The sequence below is a fragment of the Cervus elaphus genome, chromosome 12 (assembly GCF_910594005.1).
Source record: "Cervus elaphus chromosome 12, mCerEla1.1, whole genome shotgun sequence".
Classification (NCBI taxonomy): domain Eukaryota; kingdom Metazoa; phylum Chordata; class Mammalia; order Artiodactyla; family Cervidae; genus Cervus; species Cervus elaphus.
This window is the reverse complement of record NC_057826.1, coordinates 80011937-80034176: the sequence shown is the minus strand read 5'-3', so window position 1 is coordinate 80034176 and position 22240 is coordinate 80011937. Positions and strand designations below refer to the sequence as shown.

General features: G+C 38.3%; 1 protein-coding gene across 6 annotated transcripts in view; it reads right to left on the bottom strand.

Moving 5' to 3' along the window:
* The window catches only part of NPTN (neuroplastin), a 67138-nt gene extending 47969 nt beyond the window's left edge, over positions 1-19169 (bottom strand). For all 6 annotated transcript variants that reach the window (XM_043919660.1, XM_043919662.1, XM_043919659.1 and 3 more), the window contains exon 1: positions 18892-19169. In XM_043919660.1, the coding sequence (XP_043775595.1) occupies positions 18892-18982 (91 nt within the window). In that variant the 5' untranslated portion in view covers positions 18983-19169. The remainder of the gene's footprint in view (positions 1-18891) is intronic.
* Between the last annotated feature and the right edge of the window lie 3071 nt (positions 19170-22240).

Genomic DNA, 22240 nt, shown 5'->3' with positions numbered 1-22240 from the left:
AGATTAGGCTATGGCATATTTGAATTTATCAGAGAGTCCCTAGAAGTTAATTAGAAAAAAAAAAATCCCTAATGTCAGTTTGTTTTGTTGCTGTACATCCATTAATCCTAATTTTTTGTTGTTGTTCAGTTGCTAAGTCATGTCTGACTCTTTATGACCCCATTAACTACAGCACACCAGGCTTCTCTGTCCTTCACTATCTCCCTGAGTTTGCTCAAACTCATGTCCATTGAGTCAATCTCTGAGTTACATCCCAAGATGTCAGGTAACATAGTCAGTTACAATCAAAGATCTATTAATCCTAGTAGGCAAGGAAATAAAAATTGAGTGTAAAAGATTTCTGATTTGAGATTTTACTTTACAGTTAGACTGCAACTTTTGTATTCTTTTTCAAATTAGGTTGATGATGCTGCCTATCATCAATTCTAAAAAAGAAGGAAGTTCTTCTAGAATCAAAAACAGCCTAGAAAGCTCCTTCTTTGAAATGATAACCTTTAAGAAAAACATCTGTGGGGAAGGGTCAGGGAGTAGGACGTTTTCTAACTATTCTTTTTTCTGTTTTAAGAACACTCTAAAAAGATTACTGAACACATAACTGAACATCTCTGAAACCAAATTATTATACCAGGAGCTAAGCTTTACTGATGTTCATATATGTCAGGCACAGGGCAAAGTATATCATATAATTTAATTCACTACCCCTTAAGATTGTACTGTCATTCTACAAATGTGCAGAGGCAGGATGCATGCTCTGGCAGTTACAAATTAATAAAAATGTTTCATTTACTACGAACAATTAGAACTAACATCCTACATACATTATTTAATTAAAAAACATTTTATCTTAGAATGACTATCACACAGTATTTTCTACTTCTTTCTCATCGATATTACCATTTCAGGCTTTTATCACTACACAGCCATCTCCAATTATCTATTATCTCTGTGGAAATTGTGTGGGCCTATTAGCTTAAAAAGTATTTGACATTACTGTGACTTACTGTTTTAGGCTGGCACTCCTAAATAGTAAACTGGAACTCAGTGGTAGATCTCCAGTTCTTACTGGCAGATCTTCAAGGTGGTTGCTACGACTAAGATTTTCTTCCCACTAAGGGATGAAAAGGAGTAGCACTTTCAATCCTTTTCCAAGCAGAGTCTCAACAGCACACCTCTGTATTCTCCTATTTGAATTTGGATTTCAGGACAAATGACAGGTAGCTCTTTCTCATAAAGAAGCTTACAAACCTTGCAATAAAAATTATTTTACCAAGTACACTTTGCATAGGATGATTATCGTTGTGCTGTCTGATAAGACTGTATTAAAAGGATCATCTTTTCTTTTGGTCTTATTTCAACTGTGGACACATGTAATAGTAAAAATATTTCAATCGTCTACTTTGCAAAGTATCCACAGATACCAAGACTGCCCAAGCAGACTGTAAACCAAAGGTAAGAAACATCCTTGTGCAAAAACTTCAGAAGTAGGTTTACAAAGGGGTCATCCATTTCAATAATTTTAAAACCCAGCTCCTCGGGCCCAAAGGATTCTTTGGAACAGGTTAGCGGATTTCTTCTTCCCCCAATAGTTCTACATTTATCTAATTAAATATTAAGATTCTATTTTTTTAAATAAGAAAAAACTTGCTACAGGTTGAAAATTCCTAAATCTGATTCTCACCCCAATCTAACACTTAAATATCATAGTCCAAAGAGGCTTAGAATGTAACTGAAAACCCTTACTAGAATCCAAAATTTCTGATTCCTGTTCACTACTACTATCTCCTCCCTCCTCAATTCCTCAGGAAATCCCAATATTCAGTCAAGAATCCAAAACTATTCTTTCATAATTACTTCTCAATTATACTCTTAATCATTTTGTTTCAGGTCTTCATTATCTCATAACTCCACAGTTAGGTACTATCTACAACTCCACAATGAGGGGAAGGATCAGGTTAAATTACTTACCTACTGCCCCAAACATAGGCAGTATGCTTCTCTTGAAAAGGGATAGCAAAACTGGATACAGTACACTTCCATTAAAAATTAGCAGAGTGGTCCCAGGAATTATTTACATGCCAAATAGTAAATGTATAAACATTTAATATTTTCACCAAAAAAATACGACTGAGTATAAAAATACAGCAATATATTGTTCTTTTTTCATTTAATGAAGCTTTTTCTTGTTTGGAATGAGAAAGGTCTGCTCAGTGAGCCAATTTCTTATAAAGAATTCAGTCATCATCAACATAATTCCCTTCAGTGACAATAACAACAGATGCATCCTAGAGGCTCCATACATTAATATGAATGAAAGGATCTGTCACTCCAATTACTATACTTAAAAAATGAAGGCTATAAATATCAAAATGAATTATAACATAATTAATACAGGGGCTTCCCAGGTGGCTCAGTGGTAAAGAATTCGCCTGCAATGTAGGAGACCCAGGCTGGATCCCTGGGTTGGAAAGATCCCCTAGAAGAGTGCATGGCAATCCACTCTGGTATTCTTCCCTGAGAAATCCCATGGACAGAAAAGCCTGGGCTACAGTGCATGGGGTCGCAAAGAGATGGACACAATTTAGTGACTAAACAATGACAACAAAGCATTACAGCCTGTAAATGCTCATGTTTTTAAAGAACAAGCTTTTAAAAGAAACACAACTACTAATAGCGCTTATCCTGAGGAATGGGAATCGAGGGGTCAAAGGAAGAACTTTAATATTTTACCTGTAATACCTAAGTATTATTTGAAATTATGTTAAGCAAATCCTTTCCTAATTTTCCAATAACTTTCCTTTTTCAAAATTTTAAGTTAAATAATTTCATGTCAAAATGTTGTTTAATCACTATTCAAAGTAGGAAGAGTCAGCCTCTCTGCCTCTAATACTACCTCCTATAGTTAGCCATATTTATTCTTTGAAACTTCAACCTGATGAAAGCTTCATTACCTTTTAGGCAGGGATAGCTCACAAGCTTATATATCTGGTTACTGCAGGCTCACCTGGTACTACTGGGCTTTTTCAGGTTTTTCCAATGGTGTATTTTGAGAGTTTAAGATGATACACTTCTTGAGCTTTTTCAGTGACAAACGGATAGTGTTACAGAATGGTAAGGTGACACTCTTAAAACATTACTAAAAACATGTTCCACTCAAATTCTTTCCCATGAGTTTAAACAGCCAGTAAAATATACATACCTGTTACTGAAATACAAATGCCAGCAAGCTCATACTTTTGGCTATTTCTGAGCAGTTTTCTCTTACTAATCTGTATACTCTAATTTTTTTTTCCTTTAATGCACATAAAAATTTGCCTTTTCATCCTACAGCTGTAAAATCCGATTACCCCTAACACTACCCCCACCCCATAATTGAATTTTAATGTCTACCTGCCACTGAGTAGCAAATTATATGCTCCATGGGCAAACATTTCAGAATGTTTCATGTGTACTCCACAGTTAAGAGGCAGTCTTGCAGGGAAGCACTAAAATTTACCAGCCCACAGCAAGTACCTCACAGGTTACAATCAATATTCATTACCAGCTGCCTGCCTGAAGTTCCTTCTGCCTTAATGTCCCCAGTTCCTTCAGGAATTAATTTCCTTTGTAACTGGCCTCAAAGACTACCTAAGCTGTTTCTGAAAAATATGAACTTTATACAACCCTGTGGGGATTAAAAAAGCATGTTAGAAAAATCTCAGTAAACATCTACTAGGAAAAGCAAAAATACCCCAAAGTCAGTATGCAAACATATCAGCTCAAAATATCAGTAAACTAAACAAACTTTTGTGTATTAGAAGTATAATAGAATTTGCTACCCTTCTGTCTCAAAGGGATTCAAATAAGAGAGGACAAAGAGTTTAAAAGTGACAAATGTTTATCTAGAAACAACTGAAAATACCAGAAAGGACAGGACCAAGTAGAGATGGGTAAAAAACACTAAAGTAAGATGTGTGTGCCAGTCGCTCAGTCGTATCTGACTCTTTGCAGCCCCATGGACTGTAGCCTGCCAGGCTCCTTTGTCCATGAAATTCTCCAGGCCAGAATACTGCAATGGGTTGCCAGGGGGGAGAGGGGGACTTATAAAAAATAATATATACTTATCACTATAACGTAAGGCTCAAAATAATATTGTGAAGGAAAACAAAGATGAACAATACAAGTATGAAGAACAGGAACAAGGAAATAAAGCACAAGTATTGCTTTAACCATTTAGGTTACTGTGTTAATTACTAAAGAAAAATAAAAGTTTAAAAAATTTCTGCTGTTAAAGTATGAAAACAAGATATACAACAAGATGTATATGCCTCTAAAGGTTTTTACACGAACCAAGAAAATGTAAAGCTTTCAAGACATTTACTGGGCAAATGAAAGAAAATCATAAATCAGTTTCCTAGTAAAAATCATGTTGCTAAATTTCTAGCTCAAGCAATAAATATAAAAGTATGTCACTTCTATGGCATAATCTAATTTTGAAGGTACAATAAGGTACTGCAATACTAGCAAAATTACTTGCTCCAATATTACTTCAAAAATAAGTATCATGCTAAATAAAGATCATTGCTCTGCTAAGACTGAAAGCTAACTTGAAACACTAAGGACGCTAATCTACTGAAATAGTTTGGAATCTGCACATTTAGTGTTATAAGCATCAGGCTCCAAACAGCTTTAAATAATCAGGCTTCAAATACCTTAAGTGGTAGGTAAGTTGTGTTATTAACCCAAAATTTCATTTTAATTACTTCCCTGTTTCTGTTGAAAGTAAGAAGTCTAATATCTCACATTATCAGAGATTTCAAATTTCTTAACCATTTCACTATAAGTACAGCTAGCTTTCAAAAAGATTAAAAAGTAAAGCAAGATTCCATATATATGCATTAATATATATGTTTTTCTCTTTCTGACTTACTTCACTCTATGTAACAGGCTCTATAATATCCAACTCACTAGAACTGACTCAAATGTGTTCCTTTTTATGGCTGAGTAATATTCCATTGTATATATGTACTACAACTTCTTTATCCATTCATTTGTCAATGGGCATCTAGTGGATGTCTTAGTGGACACAGCAGAGGAAGGAGAGGGTGGGACAGATCAAGAGTGCGCCATTGAAACATATACACTATCATATATAAATAAAGTGAAAGTCGCTCAGTTGTGTCCAACTCTTTGTGGCCCCATGGACTATACAGTCCATGGAATTCTCCAGGCAAGAATACTGGAATATTCCAGTATGCCAGAATACTGGAAGAGCCTTTCCCTTCTCCAGGAGACCTTCCCAACCCAGGGATCGAACCCAGGTCTCCTGCATTGCAGGTAGATTCTTTACCAGAGAAGCCCAATCATATGTAAAATAGATAGCTAAGGGGAAGTTGTTGTATAACACAGGGAGCTCAACCTGATACTCTGTGACAACCTAGAGGGGAGATGGGGTGGGGGGGTAGGAGGGAGGCTCAAGAGGGAAGGGATATACTTATACTATGGCTGATTCACCCTGTTGTATGGCAGAAATCAACAATGTAAAGCAATTATCTTTCAATTAAAAATAAAAATTTTAAAAGTAAACCAAGATAACTGAAGGCTATTAGTGACAGGAAATCTTATCAAGCACATTCCTTTGTCAGCTATCATGCTAGCTGATTTATGCAAGCCTTTCATTTTAACCTGTGAGGTGTGTATTACTCCAAATAAACAGATGAGGAAACAGAGTAAGAGACTTAGCAAAAATCAAGACTCCAATCCAGTCTCTTAGGCTCCAAAATCTGTTAACATAATTCTTTGGTGAAGAGGACGCAAAACAGGGGGCCACTGACAGTTTTACTTGACCAGCACAGTATTTTTTAATTTTTTAAAACCATGGAATTTTTTTTTTAAAAAGAAACTTATTTTGTATTGGGGTATAGCCAATTAACAATGTTGTGATAGTTTCAGGTGAACTGCAAAGCCACTAAGCCATACATATGCTGTTGTTCAGTCACTAAGTTACGCCCAACTGTTTGCAACACCATGGACTGCAGCAAGCCAGGTGTCCCTGTTCCTCACTATCTCCCGGACTTTACCAGAGTTCATGTTCATACATATATATGTATCCATTCTCCCCCAAACTCCCTTCCCATCCAGGATGCCACATAACATTGAGCAGAGTTCCATGTTCTACACTATAGGACCCGCACAGTACTTTTAAATGTCCAGTATTCAGTCAAAGCATGTATCATATTCTCCACTTCAGCAAACAGTACTTGCCTAGCTCCTATGGTAAACAAGTTTGCATCCCTGCTTTAATACATGTCAACAAAGACAATAAAAACAAGTGAAGAGCTGCTCTCCTTGCCTTTCCATTCCTAGAAGAGGTGTGGTTTTGACCAGAGGTTGTCTCAGGAACTAGGCACTATAACCCATTATCAGAGGATACTTAAGTGCAGGCACAAAACGGAGATGTTCTCAACTGAAGCTGCTGACTTTTACAAAGCATGTAAAGTTGAAGGTGTATTTTTGGTTAACACAGTAATTTGGATATCATTAATAGCCTGGGCTAGGACCAGGGATGGAGATGGAAATGGCAAACCACTCCAGTGTTCTTGCCTTCAGAATACCAGGGACAGGGGAGCCTCGTGGGCTGCTGTCTATGGGGTCGCACAGGGTCGGACACGACTGAAGTGACTTAGCAGGACCAGGGATCTTCAATATCCCACAAAGTGTCTTACACAACAAAGAACTATCCCTTTTTCTACACAACTTTCAAACGCCATTCAAGATGAACACTTAGTCTGAGCCTAGAATCTCTTTTCTAAATACACCACAAAGTATTCTTGCACGGTTTTTATCAATTTTCCAGGAATGAAGTTACTATGTAAAGTGAGGATGGCTGCTCTATGCTTAGTCACTCAGTCATGTCCAACTCTTTGCAACCACAAGGACTGTAGCTGCCAGGTTCCTCTGTCCATGGAAAATTTCCAGGCCAGAATACAAGAGTGAGTTGCCATTTCCTACTCCAGGCTATCTTTCTGACTCAAAGATTGAACCTGTGTCTCTTGCCTCTACTGCAATGGCAGGATTCTTTACCACTGCGCCACCTGGGAAGTCTATCAAGGATTATAAGAAATTCAATATTGACCTTCCCTAGCAGAGGGGGATACTTCAGTGAAAAGGCTAGTCTGGTAACAATCATCTAAAAACAAATATTTTATGATATGATAGAATCATAACCAAACCTGAAATAATCTGGCCCTTCTCACTAGAACTTTATTTTCCTCTTCACTTTCCTATGAACTACAAGAGTTGAAGTTAGCATATTAAAAGTAAACATAAAAGTACCACCCTTATAGTTCAAAGCTATCCCTACATGACTCTCTACAGTAAAGCAGCTTATAAAGCATTTTCCATATGTTACTATCTTATCTCATAAAACCCCTACAGATTAAGTATTACACTAATTTTAAAAAGAGAAACCACAGGAATTTAAACAGAAGTAGAATCCAGAGCTACTGCCAAATTGAGCACCCTTTTCCATTCAACTACACTGTCCCAGAAGACGACCTAATAGGTTTTATCTACATTTCACGTTTACAACGGTGACAGATTATCAATTTACTTACCCAGTACTACAGTCTCCAACTCAGTTTAGGCATCAAATTTAAAATATACTAATGTTCTAGTTTCATAAAAACCATGGATTATTTTTAATACTTTGTTAAACTGCCTTAAATATATTTCAAATAAATGTGTAAGAATAGTTATGATGATCTTTATACTACTTAATACTTAATATCATTAACTCTGGAGGCTAGTACACAGTTCAATTCTTATCATTCTTACAGCCACCTCACCCCAGTCCACACCAAAAGGACAGGAAGTAGATCTCTTATACTGAATGACTAATACACAGCAACACACCTCCAATCAAAAGACTTTATAATAAAGCTCATGAAACCATGATTTTTTCTTAGTACTGAAATTTAACTATAAAGAAATTACATCCCACATACACGTTCCCTGATTCTCTAAATCAGGTGGTTATAATTAAGCAAGTTAAAATTATTCTGAACCCACTAAGAAGAAAAGGGTGTGGGCAGTCATATCTTCATTCATTTCTTTTCTTCTTCCAAGACAAGAAAGCAAATATGTTCCAAGACCCTAAGGAAAAACTGTAAAGGACAATCCTTGAACCAAGAGCCCCATCTTTATCATATACCCTCAAACAATAGTGTCCTAAATTTTAAAATACTCTAGCTAAGGAGGGGCTTCCCTGGTAGCTCAGCTAGTAAAGAATCTGCCTGCAATGCAGGAGACCCAGGTTCCATTCCTGGGTCAGGAAGATCTGCAGGAGAAGGGATAGACTACCCACTCCAGTAATCTTGGGCTTCCCTGGTGGCTCAGCTGGTAAAGAATCCACCTGCAATGATGGAGACCTGGGTTTGATCCCTGGGTTGGGAAGTTCCCCTGGAGAAGGGAAAGGCTACCCACTCTGCCTGGAGAATTTCATGGACTACATATATAGTCCATGGGGTCACAGAGTCAGACACTACTGAGTGACTTTCACTTTTCACTTAGGTAAGGAGAGAAATGGGGAACTGCAGGAAAAAAAAAAAAACAGCCTGAGACCCTAACTTCACCTTAAAATAGCTTTAATTTTTAAAAGAATAAATGAAAAACTCTGTCAAATATAAGATGGCAGAATTGAAAAAACATATATATAGAAATGTGATGTAACAATAAAATAATACTATCCTAAACTACATTTACGCATACAGAATTTGCAATGTAACATGATTTTGCTCATATTAAATCTACTTTTTAAAGGTTTCTTTGAATACACAATACAGGTCTTTCCTGTAGCTCAAAGCCTGCAATGCAGGAGACCCAGGTTCAATCTCTGGGTCGGGAAGATCCCCTGGAGAAGAGAATAGCAATCTACTCCAGGATTCTTGCCTGGAGAATTCCATCGACAGAGGAGCCTGGGGATCTCTGGTCTGTGCAACTGCAAAGAGTTGGACACAACTGAGTTACTCTAACACTGCTTTAATACACAAAAACTTATCAAATTACGAGATGGAAGATCCCCTGGAGAAGGAAATGGCAACCCACTCCAGTACTCTTGCCTGGAAAATCCCATGGACGGAGGAGCCTGGTAGGCTGCAGTCCATGGGGTCGCTACGAATCGGACATGACTGAGCGACTTCACTTTTTTTCTATTGTTTAAGTTCTAAATAGAAGATAAAAATAGCAAAAAAGACATTCTTCTAGGATCACCAGATGTGCCAAATAAAAATTCCTCATTATTTTGCTGAAATTCAAATACAACTGGGCATCCCGCATTTTGATCTGGCAACCCTACACTCTTCAAGATAATTAAAATGAGCTCCCATCTCCACCAAAGTATTGCAGCACCATCTCCACTCATAAAACAGGCTGGGGTTTCTATCACAGCAGTATTTTGACTGATGAAGCCTTAAGAATTAATCTGAAGTGCTCATTTCCTGATAAGCCTTTCTTAACACCTAAAATGGACCTAAATTCTAAGAGCCAAAGGTTAAACTTTTACTAGGCTCCATCCAGTCTAATGAATGAACTCTTACGAAGCTTATGCTTCTATGTGTTAAACAGACATTGGGAAAATTTCGGTGTCCATTTTTTATAACTAAACAAAAAGAAGTTGCTTATGAAGGTTATAATAAACAGAATTCTGTTTAAAGTATTACAGGCAGGTCTTAAAAGCTACTTTAATGGATTCCAAAATTAATCTACTGTTTTTCTTGAATCATAACCACAGAAATTTAAAGCTAAAAACAAACTAATTTCTGATCCTTAAAAACTTCTGGAAAGGGAATTTCCTGGCATGCCAGGAGTTAGGACTCTGCATTTTCACCACAGAAGGCCTGGGTTCAATTCCAGGTGGAGGAGACATCCCCAAGCCAAAGGGCATGGTCAAAAAAAAACCCAAAAAACAAAAACCTTTCTGCAAAATCCATCTCATTGCCTTTTCATTCCCAGAGATTTTTTTCTCCTACTGGGCTCCTAAACAAGTACTAGATATAACAAAAAGAAATATTCTATTTTATGAGGTCCCTATCAACCCGTTCTCTGCCCTACTTATAATGGCTCTGATTATGAGTGAGTGCAAATAACTCTATTCTGCTAGTTGCATTTAAATCATCTTAATACTAAACCTATGCTTTTTCTTCCCAGTGGTCTAGGACACTGCTCTTTGATACAGCCCATCCATCTTTGGAGACTACCTAATTCCCTTACTTCATTTACACTGCTACCTTGAAGGTATTAATAGATAATCACATCCCCCTGGTGCTCCCTTTTCCTAAATTTAGCTCCTTCAGGTTTTTCTCCTAAGTCTTATGCTACCATCAGCATAGAACTATCTGCATCTTTTCCTAAATGTGGTTGGAAAGGGTTGAAAATTATTTGGACTTCAATCCTAGTAAGAAAATAGAAACCATAATTTTGATATGTGATCATTATCTTATTTGTCTAAGAGTAATTCAATGACATTTCACTGCACTTGAAACCTCTTTATACTTGCTCTTTTCCAGGTAGCAGCCCTTTCTGGTTTGCATTAAAGCCACTTAGTTCATCTTTCTTGATGAATTATTTGAGAGTCAGGATTAATGATATAATTTCAATGCTGGAGCTGCTTAGCTATTTCTTTCCACTTGGTCCACAATGGCTTCCAACCTGTTAAACTTATAAAATTGAAAAATCCTAAATTAAATTTAACATTTTCATTTAACATTTTCAATATGGATTGAAAATTATTTCACAAGTAGTTGCCAACACAGGACAAGACATCTTGCCTTTTTTTCCTTCAAGCAGCAGTGATATCTAAAAACAAGAAAATAAACTTGCTACTCTAGTATCTTACACATGAAAGGCAAATAATTCTTCAGTGATGGTTCTGCTTCCCCTCTCCCTTCCTTCCCTTGGCCAGTGTTCAAGTTATTCTGTACTCACCAGAAATGTGTCTCAAACAACAGCATCAGAGTAAGCATTCCACTCGGAATAAACAGCAGCATTCCAGTCTTGTACTCAACCAATAACTCAAAGGTAGGGCTAGGGAATAATGACTATAAGCGCTAATTTAAAAGAAAGGACAACTAAACATACTGGAAAATTTGTGCTTTGATTAGGATATTCAAATTATTATAGCCTTCCCTTTCTCGGAAATTCAAATGGGATGGAAGAATCAATATTATATAAGTAATGGATAATGTATTGTTAAACAATGCTGTATTCTCTTTACTAATAATGACTAATAACAGTACATGTTGATATTACAAATAAATAAATGCCTTGTGAAAATCCTTATTATATTTATAAAAATCATATTGCTCCACAGTACATGGTATATGTAAATAAAACAAAACTACTCCATACATGACAATGCTCTGTCTTTCAAACATGAATCTCAGAGCCTGTTAATAAATTATGAAATCAATTTAGAACGTAACAATAATTTCCTTTAAATACATTACAGAGTAAGGAAAGGTACTGTTTCACAAAACATCACATATTTCTGCATATACTTAGTCACAAATAAGACCTATTTATCTGGGTCAAAAGTTGGAAAGTCTTCTTCCAATGAGCTTTTATATTTTTAAAGTCATTACAACATGATTGTATATAAACCAAATTATTTCTATGTTATTAATATAAGCTAATCCCTAACTACATTTCAACATCTAGGAAATTTTAATTTGTAATGTTAATTTTTCAGGTTATTTTTAAATTATTCAGCAGCAAGGATGTGGCTGATAACTACTGACACTAGATGATGACTATATGGAAGTTTACTACATTATTCATTCTACTTTTTGAAGTTTGAAATTCTGACAAAAATGTGAAAAAGAAAAAATAGGAAATGGACCTAACCAATTTATAGTAAAATAATGAATAAATTTGTAATCTGAGACTTTGACACTCTGATTCTAAGGAATATCAATCTAAAAACTTCCTCAGACTTAATTCAAGTAATGCTTGGGTTTCCCCATTCAACTATAATGAACAGATTTAAAGGCCTTTAAAAAATGCATAAGGGACAGGAGAAATTAATTCAAAAACAGAAAGCAAAGCTCCTCAAATGATAACATAAAAATACAATTAGTTAAGTGTGCTTCACTGTCTTTTCATTGCCTCTTCAATAGTCAACTACTTTTCAACCAACAGAAAAAACACAAGATATCTACCTACCAGGGAGTGATTTTCATTTCTTAATTGTTTCATTCAGACTGGCAATTTTCCCAGCAAGTTTAATATGAGATCTCTATAACAGACACCATTCTGCCGTCACTGAAACATGAACTACAAGTGTCATCTGAAATAGGTTTACAGGCAGTTGGATTTCAAAACAGTGGATGCCTCAAAGTCAGTTTTCCTTAATATCAAAAAAGTTAAATTTCTAAACTTCATTAAAACAAAGCATTCTCTCTCTAGGCCTTCTAAACTGTAAGGTTAATAGAACTGTGTGATTTTAGAACCAGAAGGGAATTTAGACATCACCTAGTCTAGTGGTTTACAAATACTGTCATTAGCAAAAAAACAGTGACATAATTTATATATGCAAGCACACTCTCTACTGCATATGAAACATTTTGCCTTGTTAGTATTCTATCAGAAAGGACTTGACACTGTCTTGTATTTTATATTTAATCACTTCTAGATTATGAGTATACATTTGAAATTGATTAAAACTATTGGTACAGATTAGAACTTAATGCTTTCTAATAATAGTCTCACATATAGAATCCTGACACCTTCAGAGTGACTTCAAATCATTTCATTATGTTTCGCTGTCTAGTTAATTTGAAGCAATACTTGGGTGTAACAATGATATAAATCAAGACAAAGCAAAAGGAAGCAAAGCACATCCAAACTGACATACTTCTGCAAAAAACCATTACCATACTGTAAGGTTTCAGTATGTGGAAAGAAGGTTAGTGTTAAAACATTCCATAATTGTTTTCAGAAAGGTAAAAGAACACCATTCAGTACTTTTTAGTACAAGGAACTTAATACAGCTTTAATGAAAAGGTAAGACTGGGTTTTTTAATTTGAAACACAACAGAAACAAGAAACAAAACAAAAAACCAGTAGATGTCTGAGGGACATCAAATAAATCTACTACTAACTTACTGTATGCAAATAAGCTAGATACTTAGGGGAACTCTTTAAATATTTAGTAAACCCCGTTTCCACATAGACCAATTAAAAGTTCTCAATGATAAGGAAAAAATAACCTCACGTTAATTAGGTTTGACTAATAAACATAATGTCTTTGCATATATACAAAAACAATAAAAACTTAGGCCTACTTTCAATTTTAGATTACACAGTAAACCTGAATTGTACAAATCTTGACTCTTGAATAAACTCTTGAAAAACATAAAATTTACTTGTGTATTCAACTTTTTTAATGTACACATCAATACCTCTGGAATAATGCTTTTACATAGGATCACTACAATATTTTACTTTAAATTCAGTGAGAAGTTTACTTTTCTATATATAAGCTTATAGAATGTAATAGTTTATTTTCAACTAGTTTTACTGGAGAGGTTTCCTGCCTTTACAAAGCTAATCCTTATCAACTAAAATTAGGAATTCAGGGGAAAAAAAATCCATCAAAACCTCACAATTTAAAAATGCATTATCTAAGGTGCTTAAAATTAAGCTCCATATCATCAATGGCATTTATAAAAAATCGTGTAAAACGACAGTGTTTTGTTTAAAGAGGCACACTGAAAGCAAGGCCAACTGTTCCCAGGAGATGATTTTTCATCATTACATATTTTAATTTTGATGTATGGATTTACTCCAGAGGACCTTGGTCTTTTCTGACAGATTCTATTTATCCAGATGCTCATCAAAGGAAGATTCATTTCTCATTCTTGCTTCCTGTTTCTTCCTTGTACTAGAACTACAGCCTTTCTTCTTTTTCTCGCAGAACTTCATTCTCTACCTCTGATCCTGTCCAGAATGTACTCACTGTAAACAGTATAAGAGACTGCCTCAGACACTTTTTCACAGAATTCTCTTTTCCAAAATTTCTTCGCAAAATTTTATTCAAGCTTTCATTGAACATCTCCTGTGTGATATCCCAATCATTTTTCTACATGCTTCATTTGTACAGATATGAACACCTTATCTTTTTCCCAAATTGTCTTGTAAAAACACCTTTACATAGACCCAGCAAAAATTTCAGATTTTAAATATGAAATATCTTAACTTTGAAAAAACAGCTCAAACTAAATAAATGAAAAACAATGTCCAATGTCCAAACTGCCAGAGCACTTTTCTAATCATATCTGGTTATCTTTGCAGCCCCGTTAGATATTTATTTTAAAAATATGAATAAAGACAACACAATGACATTTTGCCTTTTATTAATGTCTAAATGTATACTCCACAGGAGAAAATGTTTCCCATCAAAATTGTATTAATGAGAAAAATCAAGGAATTACTTTAAGACAAAACAGTCTAATTTTTCATGAGGATCTGTATGACTCACACAAAATCAGACCTGTAATGAACTTCAATCTTAATTTATGCCAAATGTTTGGACTGTGGGGCGCATTTACATGTAAAGGCTTTTATTGTCTTTTGTTGTTTTAAACCATGATATACTAACAGGGTAAGCTCTGTTGTGTCAGGCAACACAAAAACCTACCTGCATCTCTTTTCTAATTTGAATCCAGGAACCCTGAAAAGCAAAGACTAACAGCCCAGAAACAGATCCTGATGTTGTAACATGGCCTTTCCACCCTGGTCCCCTGACCAGTTTCTCGTGCCTGGGTGCTTCATTACATCAGTAGTGACACTGTTGTCAGTTGCATGAGAGTCTGGAGGCTTGTGATCTCCTTAGGAAATGCTAATGAATTTCAAGGCAAACAATTTCTTCTGGTCATTTAAAATCTTTTTTTGGACTAATTACGTTAAGATTTGTTGCTTGATATTTGGCATGTCATTTGTGCCACAGCTGCCATAGATACCATGTCTTCCATTGCTCATTTTAGTTCACGCAAAGGAGAGATGCACAATCAACAGCAAATGTCTAAAAACATACTCAAGGAGAGAAAACTGCCAAACCACTGAAGCAAACAGCACTCGACAGAAAAGAAAAAGAGTCATGAATCATCTCATGCAAATACTGGCATTTTTACAAAGCACAATGTTCACAACTATCTAGTAGCATCCAAGCAAAACCGTTTCTTAAAATTTAGATCATTAATAAAATTCATTAGATTCATTTTCTCCCACTAAACAGTGTTATTTATTTTTATATTTTCAATATAAATATATTACATTTTTACACTTCACATGCACTCATCAGCTAACACCTCCAACACTTCACTGTGGTCCAGGCACTACATTCTATTTCTCTTATTCACAACAAGATATTCAGTTCACTGAAACAAAACAAAAACATGAAATCTCCCAGACAATGAAATGGAAATATGAACTTCCTCACCAGAATCTACAAATGCAGACGCAACACAGCTGGTCACTTTTCTAAAAAAAGTTACATAAGCAAAAAGCACAAATCTGGGGCCTTCAAATGCCCTATTTAACTTTACTCAAGATGACAGTGAGCAGCATTAACAAAGCTCAATATATACACAAAGTAAATTAAGTAATTAAAAATAGCATTTCTAAAGGATAATAATAGTAAGTAGCTAACATTTACTCACTATATTAAGCAAACAGTACATATAGTACTGTTATGCTACACTTAGTACATATAGTACTGTTATGCTACATATAGTAATGTAGCATATGTTACATATAGTAACATATGTTACATATAGTAACAAGTGTTACATATAGTAAAACTTTACTCCCCAAAACTAATTATATGCCAGGCAGAAATCTAAGTGCTTTAAGACTGTTTCATTTAATTCTCATATCATCCCTAGGGGAGTGGATTATTATAAACCCCATTTTACAGATGATAAAACTGAGACTTAGAAGTATTAAGCATATTACTCAAGGTCAGTCAGTCCAAGAGATGGGGCTCAAACCCAGGTCTATCAGGATCCAAAGTCTGTGCTCTTGACCATCATATAATACTGCCTGGTTTACACTAAACTCAATTTTAATTTCAGTCTAAAGCTTTCAAAGTCTTACCAGGAAGTTTATTTTTTAGGACAGGTTTTTTCCTTTAAAATGACACCTTAAATAAGCATTTTACTTGAAACTAACTATGATCCTACAAGTCTAAATATCTGGATGGGAAACAAATTCTATCTGAATGAAAAGCCCTGAATCTCTCTGGTAATGTATCACAGCTAGGGGAGACCTTAAGGGTCATCTAATTAAAATTCTTCACTTTTTCTTCACTTTAGGAATACTGAAACAGACCTTTTGAAAAACATCTATACTCAATCTAAACTACCACACACTTAAACCAGAAATACTTTGGTTTGGGGAGGTTCTTTTTTAAAGTCATCATTTTAAATGGATAATCCAACTTTTCAAGATCGTCTAGAATACAATATCGACTTCTGAAACACTATAAGAAAATACAAACCCCAAGACATGAGGTCAGACTACTGAAGAGCTATTACCAACAGAAAACTTTAATCTTACAGACATGTCATAAAAAGCTATAAAATGGCATCCTCACCTCTATGGACTCAAACTCAAAATACAGCCTTTCTTTTCTTGAATTAAATTTACATTCATTTGGGTCAACTACAAGCTCAGCTTCACTTCACCAGTCACGTGACTGAATTCAAGCTCATTTCAAGGAAAAGGCTGCACTATGCTGTATTTAGAACACATATCACTGAGAATAACCAGATGAGTCTTTGTAGGCCTATGCAAAAGCCTTGCTTTAGTTGCTAAGAAACTACAATTTCACTGTATTATAAATTTTCTAAGAAGCTGTGTGCCAGTACAGAGATTAAACATGTTAAGATCAAAAATCTCTCAGCTATTGTGCCTAATGAAACCTTGCTTTTCCCACAAATTGAATAGCTGAAATTATTGTTAACACAGACTAAAAACTGATAAGACAAATCAGTTTTGTCTTAACTCTACCTTGCCTTCCACAGTGGCCTCATGCTTTGAAGGAAAACGGGGAAAATACCCAATATGCTTCACATATTCAATGCTAGAAATAGGAAAAATGTTTCCTTCCTGACCCCTGCAGTGATCATTGGAAGCCATGAAGCATACATAAGATTTTATTTGTATGATTTGGTGCAACAAACACTTACATTTAACTGATGCTTTTTTGATCTTTAGGAATATATTTTCATTGTAACCTTCAGCATTTTAAGCCTGCATTCTCCTTAGAATGGTTAACTCCATTAGCTTTATCATTGATTTTATTTTTTAATGAAAGCCATTTTAATTTAAGCTCTTCCAACAAGAGTAATTTTAAACTGTTCTAGCATAACAATAAAGAAACACCAAAGAATTAGCAAAAAGAATTTACAGTTCACTCTCCAGTAAAGTCATGAATGAGTTCAACCTCATAATTTTTTTTCCTAGAAAAATATTTTTGAAATCTCTTAAAGGCTCTCTCCACAAGGGCAGAAACTGTTCACAATACTTCTCTCATCTCTAAAAGATCGATTCAGCAGCTGAATTTTAACACATACCTTTAACAATCAGAATCTTTTTTGTCTAGATCCTCCATCACCATGCTTCCCCACCACGTCTCCATCTTCTCTAAAGAATTTCAGTTCAAAACCCAGTTCAATTATCTCCTTTCCATCGTACCCTGAACACATCCCAGGGACTACTTTTATGTTCCTCAGAAATAATGTCTCTTCAGTTTTTGAAACTTTTCGATCTTAAAAACACATTTCCCTCCATCTCCCTCTCTCCAGTGCCGGCCCTCAATCCCACCACTGCAGTTTCAGCTGTGTGAAAGGCCCAACCAATATCATACAGCACTTGCCAAAACTCAGCTCCTCCCTTCCCTAATATATCCTCCACACTGCAAACCAACATTACACCCCCGGCTTCCTGCATTTTACTCCCTTCCCTTATTTTCTGTCTTCCCCCACTTCCATTTCTATAGTCAGGCACCCTTATTTCTCTAACAAATAATTCCCCCTACCCCAGTTTCAACCCTTTCTCCCCATCCTCTGCTCGTTTCTCCTCTCCTTATTTAGAAACTCCTTTTTGCTCTCCCAACCACTACCCTAGAATGCCCAACACTCCACCCTCCTCAGCAAACCCAGCCCTCTTCCCCCACTTCGTTTAGAGCTTCTGCTGCTCCTCTTTCCAGATCCCCTACTGCAGTCAACCCACTACCTCGGCTTGCCACCCACCTTCCCTCCACCTCCACAGCCAAGGCTCCCGGATTCCTTACCCCCGCCTTAGGGCTCTAGTACTCTCCTCAGTGTTCTTCAGGACTCCCTTCCCCCAACGTCTCTTATTTTTTTTAAGGATGTCACCAGTCTTACAGGGCCCCAGAAGAACCTTGGACGACCCCAGCGCCTGGGACCCCCGTTCATCTGTGGAGCCTAATACCACTATCTGTCACCTTAAACACAAATGTTTGTCTCGTGCAGCCTTCTATAAACGCTGCACCCCTTCCTTATCCGCCCCCGCTACTCCAGCTCCTCAGGTAGGCTTCTTCGGGCACCCCTCCCCGACTCGGAGCGACGAGCCCCAAGATATGGAGCCTCTAAACCAGCAACACCTCAAGCTCTTATCGGACGCCCCCACCTCTCGGACAGGCGCCTCCGGTTCTCACACCCGCGCGCCTCTTCGAACTCGCGACCGGCATTTGGTCCTGTCGGGCCCGCAGCACCTCAGACTCCGACGAGCCCCCTTCCCCGGACTCCGCCACCTCCTCCGGCCCCGAAATGCCCTCTCCGGCCGCCACCGTCCCTCAGCCCCCGCCCGGCCGGCCCCCGGCGCCCCGCTTACCGTTCTGAGCGGCGCCTGGCCCTGGGAGGAGGGAGCCAGAAACCAGCAACAGCGAGAGGGCCAGGGCACTGGGGAGCGACGAGCCCGACATCCTCCCTGCAGAAGACGGAGCGGCGAATGGGCCGGGGCCGGAGCCGGGGCCGGGGAAGGGAGGGGAGGGAGGGAGGGGGCGGGCGAGTGCGCGAGGGAGAGAGCGAGGGAGGCAGCCGTGGCAGGGCTCCGTCCTTCCCCGTCCTCCTCCTACCGCCGCAGCGCCCAAGCCTCGCGAGACCTTCGCTCCGGGCCGTGGGCGGCTGAGGAGCGACAGCATCAAGGCTCGCGAGAAGAGGCAGGTTCACTCGATCCTCCCGCCCCTCGGACTCCGCGTCCCCGCCCCTCGGACTCCGCGTCCCCGCCCCTGCAGAGGCTGATTGGCCTAGCGCGAGGTGGGTCACGTGCCAAGGGCGCTTCTGGCCACGTGACGGTTCGAGGCGGGGCTCCTCCGGCTTTCTTGGCCCTGGGGAACCGAGAGGTCTGTGTTTTGCTGATTCCTCTGTGAAGTTGGAGCTCCCATAAATAAGAGGAAGCTTTGAGAGTATATTTCCTCCGCCCATCCTGCCTTTCATTAGTTGGCGCTCTTGGCTGCAAAATTTAATGCACCACCGACTCTTTTAAGCCTTACTCTTATTGTTCCCTATCAAACTTCTATTATTTCTTCCTTCTGGACTTTAACCTTAGACCCATTCCTGGCATCTGGCTTCAGCCTCCCACTTTAACCCCCTGTATTAACCTTCTAGGCTAAATGGCGCACTCCCCGTGCCTGGTATTACCTTGTGCTTTACTGCTTCTACATCGCCCTCTGTGTGAAATGTCCTCCTTTTCCTCGCCCTTCTATTCCCCCGCCCCCATTTTGGCCTTATTTTAACTACCTAGAATCTCAGGCCTGAAAATCAACTAGACTAATTGCTCGTTAGACAGTTTGGGCACTAAATTCTACAAGGAAGTCAACATGTATTAACTATACGAAAAATCTTCGGAAGTATTTTTGTGCAGCAAACATTTATTGAGTACTTACTGTGTGCCGGCTTTTCACATTCGATGTGAAACCTACCTGAAAAAGTGGTCCCTACTATCACGAAGTTCACAACCTAGCTTATTAGAAGAGCGAGGAAGAGGACAAATGACTACACACCCATTGGAAAGGAGCCAGCTGGGTGCTCTGGCAGTGTCGCTACTGTTTGCATGGAAGTTTGCGGAATGCCCTTTTTAAGGGTATTTTTGGTACAACCAGAGCATCATCAGTCCTTGGTTGCTAAAGGAGTTTCTGGGTCTTAGCTCATCCCTGACTCAGAGCAGACATCCGAGGGAATGTCTGTGGAATGAAACTAAGAGGGGCCAAGTAAGCAGTCCTGGTGACCTGACTCAATTTGAAGTGAAAACTTGAAAAATCTGGAAGAAGGAGCATTCACCATGACCTTCACTCAAGCCAAAGTGGTTTCCAGCTTTCAGTGTGAACCAGACACCTGGTGGTTCCAGCCTGAGCTTTCTAGCAAGCTACAACTATGGCGTATTGTTGACTGAAATGAAGCATTATCCTTCAAGACCTCAGGTGAGTGAGTGATAAAAAGCTTGGCATGTGTCTTTGGACAAAGGCCATTGTGCACACAGCTTTGGATGGAGGGCTACAGGGCTCCTGGTGAGACCAGGACTTTCAACTGATGGGAGTTTTCATGGTATGCAACCATCCTGCCTCGTCATCAAAATCTGCATCTGATGGGGAGACTTACAACAAGGAATCCTTACGAAATAATGGTGCTCATTTAGTGGGTTGGGACATTGAGGCTGAGAGAGGCATAAATTACCCAGGATCTGAATGGTTTTGGTGATCATTACTGCCAAAAAAATCTGGTTTGTCTCCTTCTAGGGACACAGCAGGGGTGCCTTTCCTTTCCCTCTTGAAGCGGGAATGGCATGTGACTTGCTTCCACCAGGCCAGTGAAAGTGACATGCATCATTTTTAAGCAGAAGGATTTCTTTTCAGTTGAAGACACCAGAGCATACTCTCTTCCCTGCATGGAGATCAGTGATCATGATCACTGGCATGTGTCAAAAATGAAGCTTATGTCAGCCTGGGTTCCTAAGTTAGCATGAAAAGCCCAGACCTTCTGCCAAACTGACAGTTCCTATTGACTTAAGCTACTGAGATTCAGAGGTGTTTTCTCTTGCCTAACTTGGATTGTGCTGGTTAGGGAAAACAAGTCCACCCCCCTACTACCACCACCATCTACTAACTGTGACTTGGACAAGTGACCTGTCCCGCTGGATCCTATTTTTCTGTCAAATGATGTTAACAATAGTATTGATACATACTTAATTCATATGATTTAAGAGCAGTAAATGACTAAATTTATGTACAATGTTTAGATCAGTTTCTGGTTCATGTAAACACTCAAATGTTGGTGATAATGATCAATGTTATTGCTGCTGCTGCTACAATTTTAACTCCAGCCCTGTGCTCTTCCTACTATGTCATGCTTCTTACAAAAAGTGATTCAGGAAGAAAATGTTTAAGTACAGTGTTACCATCAACTCTAAAAACCTGCAGTTATGAGGAATCTTTTTACCTAGAAGAAAATGTCATCAAATCCCATGATAGTAGCTGTACTTTCAGACCTCCTTTTAGGGGAAAAAAAAAAAATCTTATAACTCAGTACCTTTTTTAAAGGAACCTAGGACTGATGCTGAAGCTGAAGCTCCAATACTTTGGGTACCTGATGCAAAGAGCCAACTCAATTAGAAAAGACTCTGATTTGGGGAAAGATGGAGGACAGGAGGAGAAGAGGGCGAGAGAGGATGAGATGTTGAATGGCATCACCGACTCGATGGACATGAGTCTGAGGAAATTCCGAGAGATAGTGAAGGACAGGGAAACCTGGCATGCTGAAGTCTGTGGGGTTACAAAGAATTGGATACAGCTGAGCTACTGAACAACAAGGAATTTAACTTTTTCCTCTTTTTTAAGGTTTGTATTACACGTAAACATTCTCTTTACAGGTATGTGCAGGTGTGTGGGAGGATGGCTGAACTCCTTGTAGTATCTCATAAGAGACTTAGAGGTCCTCAGTGCTCAGACTAAAACACATTTTCCTGGCCTCCAGGGACTGCTTGAAGTGAAGTGAAGTGAAGTGAAGTGAAAGTCGCTCAGTCGTGTCTGACTCTTTGTGACCCCATGGACCACAGTCCATGGAATTCTCTACGCCAAAAATACTGGAGTGGCTAGCCTTTCCCTTCTCCAGGGGATCTTCCCAACCCAGGGACTGCTTGGAGATCTGGTTTTCCAGTATTGATAGCACCTCTTAATCGCAAGATA